General features: G+C 38.1%; 1 protein-coding gene across 1 annotated transcript in view; it reads right to left on the bottom strand.

The window, feature by feature from the left end:
- The window catches only part of LOC307154765 (interferon-induced protein 44-like), a gene marked incomplete at both ends in the record, with an annotated part of 46,682 nt that extends 32,734 nt beyond the window's left edge, over positions 1-13,948 (bottom strand). Inside the window, 2 exons of the mRNA XM_079864852.1 lie at positions 13,728-13,761; positions 13,897-13,948. Coding sequence (XP_079720978.1) covers positions 13,728-13,761; positions 13,897-13,948 — 86 coding nt within the window. The remainder of the gene's footprint in view (positions 1-13,727; positions 13,762-13,896) is intronic.
- Positions 13,949-15,003: the final 1,055 nt, after the last annotated feature.

The raw sequence follows: 15,003 nt of genomic DNA, 5'->3' as shown, positions 1-15,003 counted from the left end.
TCGTATTCAAACTACGGTGACGGATCACGTTGTGAAGATCGGAGAGCTCGAATTGAATGCTAACCTGCAGGACGAACGTCTGCTAGCTCTGGAAACTACATGTACCAAGCTAACTGAGAGCAACGCTATACTTGTTGCAAAAGTTATTGATCTAGAATCTCGTAGTAAGCGCAAGAATATCAGAGTGCTTGGTCTTCCGGAATTGATTGAGGGGTACAATCCCACTACTTTCTTTTCGAAGATGCTGGCTGAGATCTTTGGCGACAAGATTCTTGACTCTACGCCGGAATGCGTCAGAGCTCACCGGACCCTCGCTAGGAAACCACAGCCGGGTCAGCGGCCGAGACCGGTTATCATCCGCCTTCACAATTTCCAGGTAAAGGATAAAATAATTCGCGAAACACGGTTAATGAGAGGGAAGCTGAAGTACCAGGATAACCTGATCTCCATATATGAGGATTATGCTCCGTAAGTTTTGGAACGACAACAATACCGAGAGGTAATGACTGAGCTATATAAACTAGAACTTAAACCAGCCCTGCTGTTCCCTGCCAGGCTCACCATTAAACTGAAAGAGGGAGACAGGAAAGGATTTGCATCAGTCGCGGAATCTAAAGATTATATAGCATCTTTTCGTTAAACTAATGCTATTCACTAATCACTGTGCACGATTGCATCTGTCTGCCCCGGGGAGTGTGTGTGTGTGTGTGTGTGTGTGTGTGTGTACACATATCCTCGCAAAACAGTTGTATGTTCACCAGACTGTTAAGTAAAGTATTGATGATTACGGACTTGATTTGGATTTATGACGTTCTAAGACTTTACTACTGAGACATTGTTTTCCAGAGGTGACTCACTCTTCCCCTATCATGTGTTCTGGTATCTTAATTTATGCATCTCATAAAGGGGAGAGCTATTTTGTTTTCTTTTGAAGTATAGCGTCTGAAGTTATATTTCTCAGATTATTACATTACTGTTGGCCCTAATTTATTTTCCTTTTAAGCTCTCAACGTAATGTTGTGGGTAGAAAGCTAATTAAATAGGGAGCTAGTTTAGTTTACTATAGCAGTAGATTAACGTTATCTGTGTAAACATGTACGTGTATGTATGTATGGGTTTTGTGTGTATATGTTATTTTTATTTTTATATGATCCCAGCAAACTTCTTGGCTAACCAACTTAAATACGATACTATTTTTTTCACATGGCCTTTGATGAATTGAATTATGATGGAGAGGATGTAAAACATTGTATTGATATAGATAATTTAAATTGCAGATATTACACTCCTGAACAATTAAAAAGCTTAAATAATACAAACAGTTGCTCATTTCTGCACCTTAACATTAGAAGCTTGGGTAAACACCATGAAGAATTAGCTACTTTACTTTCTAACTCTGACTGTAGCTTTGATGTTATTGGTTGCAGTGAAACCTGGCTTAATGATAGGACCTTTACTGATATTCTTAACCTAGATGGATATAAGCTCATTACCAAAAATAGGCTTGGCCGTACTGGTGGTGGTGTTTGTTTATACACTGCTCAAAAAAATTAAAGGAACACTTTGAAAACACATCAGATCTCAATGGGGAAAAATATCATGCTGGATATCTATACTAATATGGACTGGGTAATGTGTTATGAACGAAAGGATGCCACATCGTTTGATGGAAATGAAAATGATCAACCTACAGAGGATTGAATTCAAAGACACCCCGGAAATCTAAGTGAAAAAATGATGCAGCAGGCTTGTCAATTTTGCTGAAATTTCATTGCAGCAACTCAAAATGGTACTCAGTAGTTTGTATGGCCCCCACGTGCTTGTATGCATGCCTGACAACATCGGGGCATGCTCCTAATGAGACGACGGATGGTGTCCTGGGGTATTTCCTCCCAGATCTGGACCAGCGCATCACTGAGCTCCTGGACAGTCTGCAACCAGGTGATGTCAGATGGACCGAAACACAATGTCCCAGAGGTGTTCTATTGGATGTAGGTCAGGTGAGCGTGGTGGCCCTTCAATGGTATCATTCCTTCATCCTCCAGGAACTGCCTGCATGCTCTCGCCACATGAGGCCGGGCATTGTTGTGCACCAGGAGGAACCCAGGACACACTGCACCAGCATAGGGTCTGACAATGGATCCAAGGATTTCATCCCGATACCTAATGGCAGTCAGGGTGCCATTGTCTAGCCTGCAGAGGTCTGTGCGTCCCTCCATGGATATGCCTCCCCAGACCATCACTGACCCACCACCAAACCGGTCATGCTGAACGATGTTACAGGCAGCATAACATTCTCCACGGCTTCTCCAGACCCTTTCCTGTCTGTCACGTGCTCAGGGTGAACCTGCTCTCATTTGTGAAAACCACAGGGCACCAGTGGCGGACCTGCCAATTCTGGTGTTCAATGGGAAATGCCAATCGAGCTCCCTGGTGCTGGGCAGTGAGCACAGGGCCCACTAGAGGACGTCGGGCCCTCAGGCCACCCTCATGAAGTCTATTTCTGATTGTTTGGTCAGAGACATTCACACCAGTGGCCTGCTGGAGGTCATTTTGTAGGGCTCTGGCAGTGCTCATCATGTTCCTCCTCGCACAAAGGAGCAGATACCGGTCCTGCTGATGGGTTAAGGACCTTCTACGGCCCTGTCCAGCTCTCCTAGAGTAGCTGTCTGTCTTCCTGGAATCTCCTCCATGCTCTTGAGACTGTGCTGGGAGACACAGCAAACCTTCTGGCAATGGCACGTATTGATGAGCCATCCTGAAGGAGCTGGACTGCCTGCAAACCTCTGTAGGGTCCAGGTATCGCCTCATGTTACCAGTAGTGACACTGACCCTAGCCAAATGCAAAACTGGTGAAAAACAGTCCAAAAAGATTAGTAGGGAAAAAATGTCAGTGGCCTCCACCTGTAAAACCATTCCTGTTTTGGGGGTTGTCTCACTGTTGCCCATCTAGTGCACCTGCTGTTAATGTCATTAACACTAAAGCAGCTGAAACTGATTACCAACCCCCTCTGTTACTTAACTGACCAGATCAATATCCCAGGAGTTTAACTGACTTGATGCTATTATCTGATTAAAAAGTGTTCCCTTTATTTTTTTGAGCAGTGTATGTTCACTCTAGATATCATATTAATGTTTGTAATGATGTTGTCTTAGATGACAATCATTCTGATTCACTTTTTATTGAAATAAACCTCTCTAATGCAAAAAAAAAAGATAGTAGGAGTGATTTATTCGCCTCCAGACTCTGACCTTGACGCTTTCGAGGATAAACTGGAGGACATTTTATTTTCCATAAACAAGAAAAACAAAGATTGTGTCATACTTGGGGACTTCAATATTGATGTCTCCAAAGATGACGTTGTAAAAAGAGACTTTGTTAATACCTTGCACTCATTTTCTTTTTTTTTTGTACCATAAATCAATTTACCAGAGTAACGCCCTCCACTAGGACAGTTATTGACAATATCATCACAAACATTCGAAATACTAGACTAGAATCTGGAGTTGTGTTATCTGACATTACTGACCATTTTCCGATTGTATTGTTTCTAGATCTTGCAAATAAGAATGAATTACCACGGCAAAAAACAAAAATTAAAGTACTAAATGAGAGAACCCTGAAACTACTGAGTGAAAACTTACAGGCTAAAACATGGAAAGCTATTCCTGAAAAGAACGCCGGACACTGCGCAACTGGTCTCAACCCCTGGCTCACAAAGGGTATCTTAAAATCTATCACCCATAAAAATAAGCTTTATAAACGGTTCTTAAAATGTCCAAGTGCTATGAACAAGGACACATATACTACTTACAGGAATAAACTTACTAATATAATAAGGAAAAGTAAAAGTAACCACTATACATACCTCCTAAAAGCGTCACAGGGTGACTCTAAGAGGTCTTGGAAAGTGCTAAATGAAGTCCTTAACAAGAGCAAAAACAATGCTGTGTTTCCAAATTCTGTGGGCATACACTCAAATTTGGGTAATAAATATACGCATGACATTGATTTAGCAAATAATTTTAATAACTACTTTAACTTTATTGGGGAAAAACTCTCTAACAAAATAGTTCAACCTCAGGGTATCACTTTTGACCACTACTTGCGGGGCTCCTATGTAAATTCTTTTTTTATGAAACCAACTAATTGCGATGAAGTCTATAAAATAATTACAAATTTACGTAGCTCGTACACTGCTGGTGAGGATGAAATTTGTAGTAAAGTTCTGAAAGCCATAGCATATAATATCATGGAGCCATTGACTTATTGTATTAATCTCTCTCTGCTCTCTGGAATTGTACCAAAAAGGACAAAAATTGCCAGAATTATACCAGTGTTTAAATCTGGAGATAAAAATATGTGCAATTATCGTCCGATATCAATCTTGCCCACAATTTCAAAAGTTTTAGAGAGAGTAATGTACAATAGGCTATATGGCTACCTTGATAAATTTAATATTATTGCTTCTCAATATGGTTTTAGGAAAAAAAGAAGCACATGTATGGCAGTACTCGATCTGACTGAAAAGATCAATGATGCCATCGATAAAGGTGACAGCGGTACTGGTATTTTTTTAGATTTATCTAAGGCGTTTGATACTATTGATTTTGACATCCTCTTGAATAAATTACACCATTATGGTGTCAGATGATTAGGCCTTAGCTGGTTCACAAGTTACCTATTTGGTAGACAGCAGTATCTAAGTATCAATGAACAAATTTCAATAAGTAAACCCATTAAATGTGGAGTCCCTCAGGGATCCATTTTGGGCCCTCTTCTTTTTTTAATATATATAAATGATTTTGAAAATTCCACAATGGCTTTACACAAGGTTTTATTTGCTGATGACACAAACTTATTTATGTCTCATAAGAGTCCAGATGTAATGGAAGAAACAATAAATAGAGAGCTAAGAAATGTTGCTATCTGGTTTCGGTGTAATAAATTATCTCTTAACATAAACAAGACAAACTACATTGTGTTTCATTCCAAAAAGAATCAATTGGCAAATAAGCATGTTTGTCTTAAAATAAATGAACAAATTATTGAAAGAGTAAACACCACTAAATTTCTTGGAGTCTTTATTGATGAATGTCTACAATTTAAATATCATATTGATCAGTTAATAAAAAAATTATCAAAATACGTTGGACTATTTTTCAAAGTAAGAAATTTTCTCCCACAGTCAGCACTTGTCATCTTATATAAAACCTTGTTTGAGTCCCATTTAAATTATTGTAATGTCATATGGTGTAACACTTTTACTAGCTACTTGAAAAAAATACAGTCTTTACAGAAAAAAATTATACGGGTATTAACGTGGTCTGAGCTAAATACCCCTTCGCGTCCTTTGTTTCATCGCCCTGGTTTATTAAGACTTACTGAATATAATGCTTTTCATAATGCCTGTATGATATTTCAGGTTGTCCATAAGCTAAATTACCGATTGTGTGAACTTGTCCCAATCAGTCGACCCCAGCATACATATCACACAAGGGAAAAACATTTAATTACTGGTAAAATAAGACGATTGAAATGTACGAGCCTGAGTGTAGTCTGTAGAGGTCCGCAGATTTGGAACGAGCTTGAGGAAAATCTTAAATTGTTGCTTTCTGTCTCCGCTTTTAAGAAACATCTTAAGGAAAAAATGCTTTTAACATACACCTTTTGAACACTTCAGTGTTATACTTGTGCTGGGATCGTCTGTTTGTTTGTGTCTTGTTGTATTTATATATTTGTTTATTTGTGTCTATGGATTGAGTTTTTTGTTTTTGTATATTATTTGTTGCATGTTGTTATTGGGCCCCCTATTAAAAGCTTTTAATAGCTTCTTTGGGGTTTCCCCCCTTTTCACACAATAATCATCCTATAACTATATAACTACTGTAATTTTGTATTTCTTTAAAAGTATGACGTGTGTGAAATAAAAAAAATAAATAAAAAAATAAATAAAGAGTAAAGAGTTAATTTTCTGGTGTTGAAGCATTGCTCAGAGCACGGTTGGGCCTTGTTTTCGTTCTTTTATTTATTAGGATTTTTCTTATGATTGGTAATATGTGGTTTTGATTAGACTAATTTTTGTTAATCGTGATCCCTGATCTTTAGTGTTCTGTGTATGTGTGTGCGTGCGTGCGTGTGTATTTGTGAAGTTTATCTTTTGTTAGGTGCTGAGGGCTTCATGGCGGGATCCATCCTTGTTTCCTCCGTGTGCTCGTGGTGGGTTGCACACTGATTTTGTGTGAGTGATCAGAACTTTCTTTTGTGGTTTCTTTCAGAAGTGAGTGGTTGTTTTCCCTGCCCTTTAGCCCTCAGCCTTACCTTTTGTATTTAGAGTGTTTATTTCATTGTGTTGTTGTTGTTTTTTGTTGATTTATTCTTGTTGATTAATTGTGATTTTCTTTTTTTGTGTGAAATAACATTTTATGTCAGACTTTGGGGGCGTGGCTCTCCTGCAAGCTCGCTGCGTCTAGTCTGCTGCAAATAACAAAAGTAGAAGAAGAAATATAGCTGCAAGCAGCGATACGGGACCAAGCCCCTGAAGCAGCTGCAACAGCATTGCAGAGCAGCTATATTTCTAGAAGAGCAAAAACAGCAGAAATTGAACATACATGAATAAACAGCTGGTTCAGAAGTACAGGTAAAAATTAACTCAAAATGAACAGAAGTTCAGATGAGAATGAACACAGAATGAACAAACACATACTTCTTTCTAATCCAAGAGAAAGACAGTACAACACAATATTCCTAAAGACATCCCACGCAGGACTCAAACCCACTATCTCTGGATCAGATGCTGTCACTTAACTCATTGCGCCACTGGGGAGATGTATATTCACCAACATGCCGATGTTTGATAATTCAAGTGAGAATCAACTCAAAATTAATTATTTTTATATGCACCACATGTCTTATTTATTAAGTTCCTTCTTAGTTAGACACTGTGTCTGGAACTCAAGCATCTTTGCACCACTTCTGGCCACAGTACCTATTGCGGTCTGGGCATGTGCCACACCGCATAGTAACATCTCCAGTGTTGAAATCCTGGTGTTAAGGACTCTTAGAGTAAAGATTAAATTTTCTGGTGTTGAATTTCAATGGATTAACATTGCTAGTGTAAACCACACCCTCTGGCTGGTGAAAATATGTAGAGGTAAATCTAAACAACACAGAGAGAGTGTAATTCGTTATATCAGGGACATTTATGCGCTGGGTGCGACGAAACGAGCTGAAACTTTTTTTAACAGACACCTTTTTTTTTTTTTACTCGCGATGCAAGGCATACGAGGAGGGAAAACGCATATATTAAGTGTTTTAATCGCATTTATACATGCATTAAAAGATACAATATGTATTATTTTGTTCGCCACTAGGGGTCGCTAACCTCTTACAATAACAAAGGCGTAGGTTGATGATGCAAAACTTTCTGCTGAATTATGGAACTTGTCGTCAAGCCAATGGATCTAATAATGTTTATGGATGAGTGATGTCGTGAAAATTTAAACTGTATATTAAACTAACCATGTTTCTAACATCTAACCTTATTTAACATCTAACATTTGAACAGGATGTACTGTACGAAACCAATGGAAAACTTGTGACTTTGAGTGTGTGCGTGTGTGTGTATAAATAACATAGTTTGGGAAATGAAACTAGACAGTCTGTTAGAATCTTGGGATTAACAAATAAAGTCATCATTAAAACAAAGTTTGCTTTACCTAGTAACAGAGGGGTTTGCATATGAAGAACCAATCAAATAGTGGGGAAATTATGTAATGCAGCGTGACATTTATGCCATTTAATTTAATTTATGCCATTTATACCTCTATACTATAAAAACTGTTGTATTCTTGTGTACTGTGGGATTTTCTCAATGGAATTTGTCTGAGATCCTCCGGCCTTGCTTTTCGAGATTCCCTGAGAACTGCTTGGGAAGATCTCCTGGCCGTGATTAAAGCATTTAAAAGGACATTTGCTTGAGTCTGTTTGTCGATTTATTCCTGCGCAGGAAGCTAGTTTAGGGAGGTCAGTTTAGGGAAGCAAGTAAGTTAGAGTAAGAGACTCGGCCAGTTGTGGTATTAAGACGCAGAGAGCTAGAGTAAAAAGGTTATTAAGTGTCGATTGAAAGACGTTATGGGTGTTGACTTTAAGACGCCAGATTTATTTATTAAGTGTCGCTTTGCATACGCTAGATAGTCAGGTTTAGGGAAAAGTCTACCACAGTGAATACATTGATGTTTTTATCATGACTGTGGTATGAAGCAGGGCGCGATTGCTAATAAGAGACAGGTATCAGGGCCACACGCGCGTCCTGCGAGCCTCGCGGATATAAAGGAATAAGGACATTTCATTCTACCGAACTACACGAACTACTTGTGAGGTAATGCAGCACTGTTTCACTTGGTCTACACTATCACACTAAACTGCATTTGAGTGTGTTGAAAGTTAGAATGTTATTCTGTTCATTTGTTGGCTATATGAGACTAGCAGTAAGCTAGATCAACATTAGAATAACATACAGATCAAACATTTCAAAACGTCACGCTGATCCTCGTTTTAGTTCTCCTTTTTTTCTCCAAAGTCTGCTTGCCATGGTCCATAATGTTTGCACGAAACAACAACAGCGTGCAGATAGACATTACGAACTACGCAGTTGTCCACGTCTGTCGCCATGGTTACTATGGCAGTAGAGCGGAAACCAGGGAGAACGCGGATATTACGTCAGTGACAGGCGACAAGTGAACATTTTTTCCAGGACGGACAATTATTTAAAATTGGAATTTCTCTAAAATTAAAAATCTTTGGGGACTTTTGGGATATTGTAAGTACACAACTGCAGGAAATATATAACACTGTTCAAGTGATTTGGGGATATTTTATTACAAAATTCTTAAGTATTGTACCTTTAAAATGAGTTTTCAAACCAATTGTTTTCATGATTTGACAGGTAGATGTTTTCTTGCTGTTTAATTTTAGACTCAACTGATTGGGAAACCTCTGCCTGTCACCTGCCCCCAACATCACAAAGCCACAAGATGGGAACAAAGATTTTTCCAGCAGCTGACTATTTAGTGAGATTTCTTAAAGGGATAGTTCACTTTGAAATTAAATTTTGGTTATGTTTTAGCTTACCTCAAGGGCATCCAAGATGTAGGTGTCTTTTTTTCCGCAGTAGTTTAAATTTTGATATTTTTAGGTCAAACCGTTTTTGTCTGTCAGTCATATAATGCAGGTCTATGGTCACTGTCTCAAAGAGCATGCACAGAGTCCAAATTAAAACAATTCCCCATCGTCCAAATTAAACAATTCCCCATCGTAAGTACACATTGATGGCCTAAGACACGAAACGAGCGCTTTGTGTGAGAAAACGAACAGTATTTATATCGTTTTTAGCTCTTATACACAGCCACGTCCAAGTGATCTGAGGGTGCGCGCGCATCCTGGTGTGTGACGTGTACGCAGACTGGTGCATAGAGATATACACTAGATGTCGCCTTGTCTACGGCAGTTCATTGGAACGAATGACATTCGTTCCAATGAACTGCCGTAGACAAGGCGACATCTAGTGTATATATCTATGCACCAGTCTGCGCACACGTCACACACCAGGATGCGCTCGCGCCCTCAGATCACTTGGACGTGGTTGTGTATAAAAGTATGTTAGTCTAAAAGTATGTTAGACAGTGAAGGCACCGATCACCGGTCCATTGCCACCTAGCCGCCTGGAGTGCATACTACATCGAATTTCACACAATTTTGCGTCACCATATGCACGCAGATTTCCCCCCCAAAACGCTCGTCTAAACGCAGAATAAAAAAAGTGATAACGCAACGCCACTTTTGCGTTTTCTCTTCAGATCGTTTCCGTGTAAACATAGCCTTAGTGTTGTTTGTATTTGTAAAAAGGTGTTCTATCAACACCAGGATTTTGTAATATTTGACTCCTATAAAGTTGAGAACATCGTGATTTGTATTTTTTTTTTTAAGTGTTAGGTCAACACCAGAACAGTGTAGAATTTTAACTGCACCCAGCCCTGTAACAGTGTTGTTGTTATATGCATTGGTGTTAATATTTAACTCTCTTAGTGTTCATATTGTAACACAGTGTTGGTGTTGTGAGAGGCAACACTTTTGAAAGTGTTGAACTAACACTTTGTGGGTGGTTCCCATATATACACTTTTAAACAAGTGTTGAAATTAACTATTGATGTTGATTTCCGGATTTCAAATTTACTGCGAGGATTCGAACCCACAACCTGAATGGTTCGGGGCACGTGGTTTAGCAGCTTGCACCACTCGCTGACATACCAAACTGCCGAGGAGAGGCTTCAGAATTAGCACAGAAAAGCATGTTAACCAGATTAGCATGCTAAGCTATCTTAATGCTAATGTGGCTTATGGTTAACCTGATAGCTGAAGAGCCACAATGCATTCGTAAAGTGTAGCATTTAAGTGTAGCATTGTTTTGTTCTATTATAGCACCACCAAGTGGTGCAGTTCCACCTCTTTGTATGTGTTCTCAGACTGAGCACATACATGTGTGTGTCAAATTTGGTGAAAATATCTGATATTGTTTTAGAGTTATAGACATTTATGTATGAGAGCATAAAAAATGAACTATGGGCGACTTTGATTGGATTTTTTTTGCCACTTACTATCAAAATTTTTACATTTGAGCAAGTGCACTTAGCCAACGACCTATGTTTCCAAACTTCCTACGGTGGTTTCGTCTTGATCGGTCTAACGGTTTTGAAGATATTGGCAAATGTTTTTAAAGCACTAAATCACAACGCTACACAAACAGTAAGGCAAAACCTAGCATGTTTGGTATCGTTAGACTCGGCAAGAATTCAGGAACATAAGGAGATGACTTGTGTGAAAATAAGTTAACCACACCTAGAGTTATATGCATTTGAAAAATAAATGTTACCACTAGGTGGCGCTGGTTCGAAACTTCTCAGGCTCCTTTAGGGCAGTGGTTCCCAACCCTGCTCCTGGAGTACCCCCAACACTGCACGTTTTCTTTGTCACCCTAATCAAACACACCTGATTCAACTCATCAGCTCATTATCACATGGGTTAATGAGCTGATGAGAGTTGAATCAGGTGTGTTTGATTAGGGAGACAAAGAAAACTTGCAGTGTTGGGGGTACTCCAGTGCTGCGTTCCAGTCCAAAATTGTCATGCCCTTCACTCGCTAACTTCCCTCCGTCTCGTTCACTCGGATGCACGTCATTGCGAGTGCCCACTACTGGCGGAAACTGCAATGGTCTGAACTGGAACGTCCTAAGCCCTTGATCACTTGGAATCAGCTGTGGAGTTGATTTATTATTTACATTTTTTTCCCTTTAATAATTTGTTTAATGCAGCATCCAAATGTTTATAGGTGTGTTTGGGTTGTTTTAAATGAAAAAAAAAAAATTATAATTAATATATCATAGAGTTGTCTGTGTGGTGGTGATTAGACGAGATATGTGGTGACGTCACAATCGTACTGCATTGTGGGACATATAGATGCCTGAAGTGTACATTTGAAGCAGACTCGCTCCCTCGGTCAAAATCGAGGGAACGAGGGTCTGTCCATATAAACTTCCCTCGTCCACTTCACGAAGTGGAACGCACTTCAAAATGGCGGCAGGGATTCCCCCGAGGGGAAGTGCTTAGGGAAGTTCGCAAGTGCGTGTCTAAAAGTGGACTGGAACGCAGCACTGGAGCAGGGTTGGGAACCACTGCTTTAGGGCATCGTATTGATGACCCATACCGAGTTTCGTAAAGATACGTTCATGCATTCATAAAATACATAATTTTAGCACAAAATTCATAATTAGATATTAGTCGACTCGGCATGACGCCCTGAATCTAATGAGACCACTTTTATGATTTGTTCAGAAGTTATACGCAAAAATAGCCAAGTGCTACGTAAAATTAGTTTGCGCGGTATTCAAGAATGGTTTGACGAATCAACTTTTTATTTTATTATGAATTTTTGTCAGCATGTTCTGAAGATGATCTGGTGAAATTTTCGTGAAGATCGGAGCAAACGTCTAGGATGAGTTGAAACAGTAGGTTTTTAAAATATTCAAAATGGCGGAAAGATTTACATAAAGAAAAATTACGTCATCAGTGATGCGAATCGAATCGCATTGAGCCAAGGAATCAGTGGGAAAAGGTATTTCGTTTCGAGCCTGTATGGTTCAAAAGTTATTAGCATAAACATGAGTAAAACTTTGGACAGTTGGTGGACCCAGAGGGATTGTGTTAGAGACTTCAAATTTGCTATGGTGACAGGTCCGACTGTCCTCTATCAGTGTGCCAAATGTCTTTACTTTCTCACAAGCAGTTCTATGGGCTGCCATAGACTTCCATACGGAAGAGGAAGAATAATAAGAACGCAAACAATTTCAAAAGGTGCCTAGCACTTTCACTATAATAACTCCACCCATCTCTATCATGAATGAAGTGCCACAAGCAGTTTGGAGCATCTCTATTTACAATGCAAGGGTAATTAAAGAACTGGTTCTTTTAATAAGTACAGCAGTTTGTAAAAAAATAATAAATAATAAAAACTAATAATAATAATTTATATATCTATATATATATATATATATATATAATAAAATATATATAATATAAATATATATAAATAATTGTTATATATATATATATATTTATATATTTATAAAGGGTAGTAATCTTTTATGTATTTGAGGAATGGAAAAGAGCGTCTTGTATTTGTTACAAGTTGTACTTGTATTTGTTAGCACTTCATTATAATGTGAGATTTTGGACAAATGACAGAAAAAAAGGAAAAGAAAACAGAAAAAACGAGTGCCAACATGGCTACAGCTACAATCATTTTCATAACCTTTAAGCTGATGAAAACATGATGTGATGGACTGACTGCCTCAGATGCAGCCGTTCTAATGACGAAAAAACACGACATTCACTGGACAAAAACTACTTCATTTGAGCTTGATTTTGGTAGTGTTAATAATATAATGGTACATGCAAGTATATGATCACATAAAAAGCCACAATATCAAATTTAACATCACAGTGTTTAATTATTATTTTTATTTAAAAGATGTTGTTGTTTTCCCTTTAAAAGTAGTGATTTTGGTCGTGGGAGGGGGCCCCAAAACTCGCATTTGCCCGTGCCGCACAAATCCTGAAAGGTGTAGCCAAACCCTCTCGATCGTCCCAACTCATATCAGGTATTGTTATACCAAATCACTTATCTAACAGTTTCAATGCCAATATTGCCATGTGATATCAACTTATGAGGATAAAATGGGTAATTTTTCTACTTTTTGTCATTTTACCAAGTAAAATGTTGGATACATTTCCATTCTAAAATAATTAATAAAATTTGTAATATTATAATATCATGTTTAAAATTTACATCACACATCATGGCCAATCATAATTTTCCAATAATCAATAGTCCCATATAAAAAAATTAAAAAAAGAACTTGAGCAGAATCATTTCAGATATATTATGCACAAGATCGTGGTCATTCTTAAGACAACAAATAATTCTAGTTGGTGAAATGTTCGGGGAGAGCAATAATATTTTACAGGGAAATAAATTCTTACCTTACACAGTATTTGCAGTTTTATCTAAACAGATCAGTGTTTTGACTGCTTTGCACAAAGACATAGCCTGCACATAAAAACGAAATAAAGTACTGGTCTGCATACAGAATAGCTTACATGTACGGCTTACCCCCAGTCAAATTTCCTCCATGGTTTATCCAGTTCTATGGAAAAACATATAGCAATTAAGTTTAACAATAATTTGGTAGTATCTCTCTGAGAATGTGTGTGTGTGTGTGTGTGTGTGTGTGTGTGTGTGTGTGTATATATATATATATATATATATATATACCTCTCACCTGGATTTGGTGGTCTTGGTGTTGGCGCTGGTTTTGAGCCTCTTGATCCCATTTTGTTTTTTTTGGTTTTCACCCCCTTCAATATATTTATATCAGCTCTCTCCTGGAGTACAGTTGACTTGTATTAAGCAAGTGAAATCAGAACAGATATACTCATTCCCAGGGCGTCATATACTTACGCTTTTGTCACGTCCGTCGGCATCTACCTCCAACGCACATGGCAACTTTAGCTTCGGCTCAGGCGTCAATATGAGACGCACACAGCTTTCTACTATGGAAGGCGAACGGGGTCAAAGACTTTAAACGAAACGCGTGAATTTTGTCGCGTTAACGTGGCAATTTTTTACGTGTTTCTTTTGTATGTGTAGACACGCACATTCTGGTCATGTTAAGGCGTCAGTTGTCGTCGCGTTACTTTAGTACGTGTAAAGACGCACAGTTTTACCACGTTAAGACGACCAATTTGAACGTGTTTCTCAACGTGCACATTCCGGCCATGTTCGAACTTGTAGCCTAATATTTTTTTTATCTTACTTTTAGATTTACCCACATTTTAATCCTTTAGTTTATTGTGGCATTTTTTACTGATATCTTAAGTGCTAGAGTAAATTAATAAATGTTACATTGTAAATTAAGTAAATGCTATAGTCCATATTATAAATTATAATTTATTTATGGGTTATTAAATGTTTATTTAAAGTTATTGGCCTATCATTTTCAAACGTAGGCTATATAACTTACACAGCATAGGCTATATTTATAACTGAACACACACACACACACACACACACACACACACACACACACACACACACACATATAACTTTATTCACTTTCACATAATAATGTTTTTGTAATTTGGTGTTCAACCCAAAATCTTTTATTATCATATTGTTTTTTGTCAGAGCTGTCATGTAAACAAATTAAAATAAAAGTCAAATAAGACAGGTTAAACTATGTCCTCAGAACAAGAGTAAAGTGTCTGTTTTATCAGTAAAAGCCATTAGACAACTGGATAGAAAAAAACTTCTTAAAATTCATTTTCACTTTGTGAATCACAAGTGGTGATAAATGTTTTTAAAGTCTAAAAGCTGTAACTAACTGTAA

This window comes from Squalius cephalus, assembly GCF_949319135.1.
Source record: "Squalius cephalus genome assembly, chromosome: 2".
NCBI classification, from domain to species: domain Eukaryota; kingdom Metazoa; phylum Chordata; class Actinopteri; order Cypriniformes; family Leuciscidae; genus Squalius; species Squalius cephalus.
The sequence above is the reverse complement of the archived record's forward strand: the minus strand, read 5'-3'. Positions and strand labels throughout refer to the sequence as shown.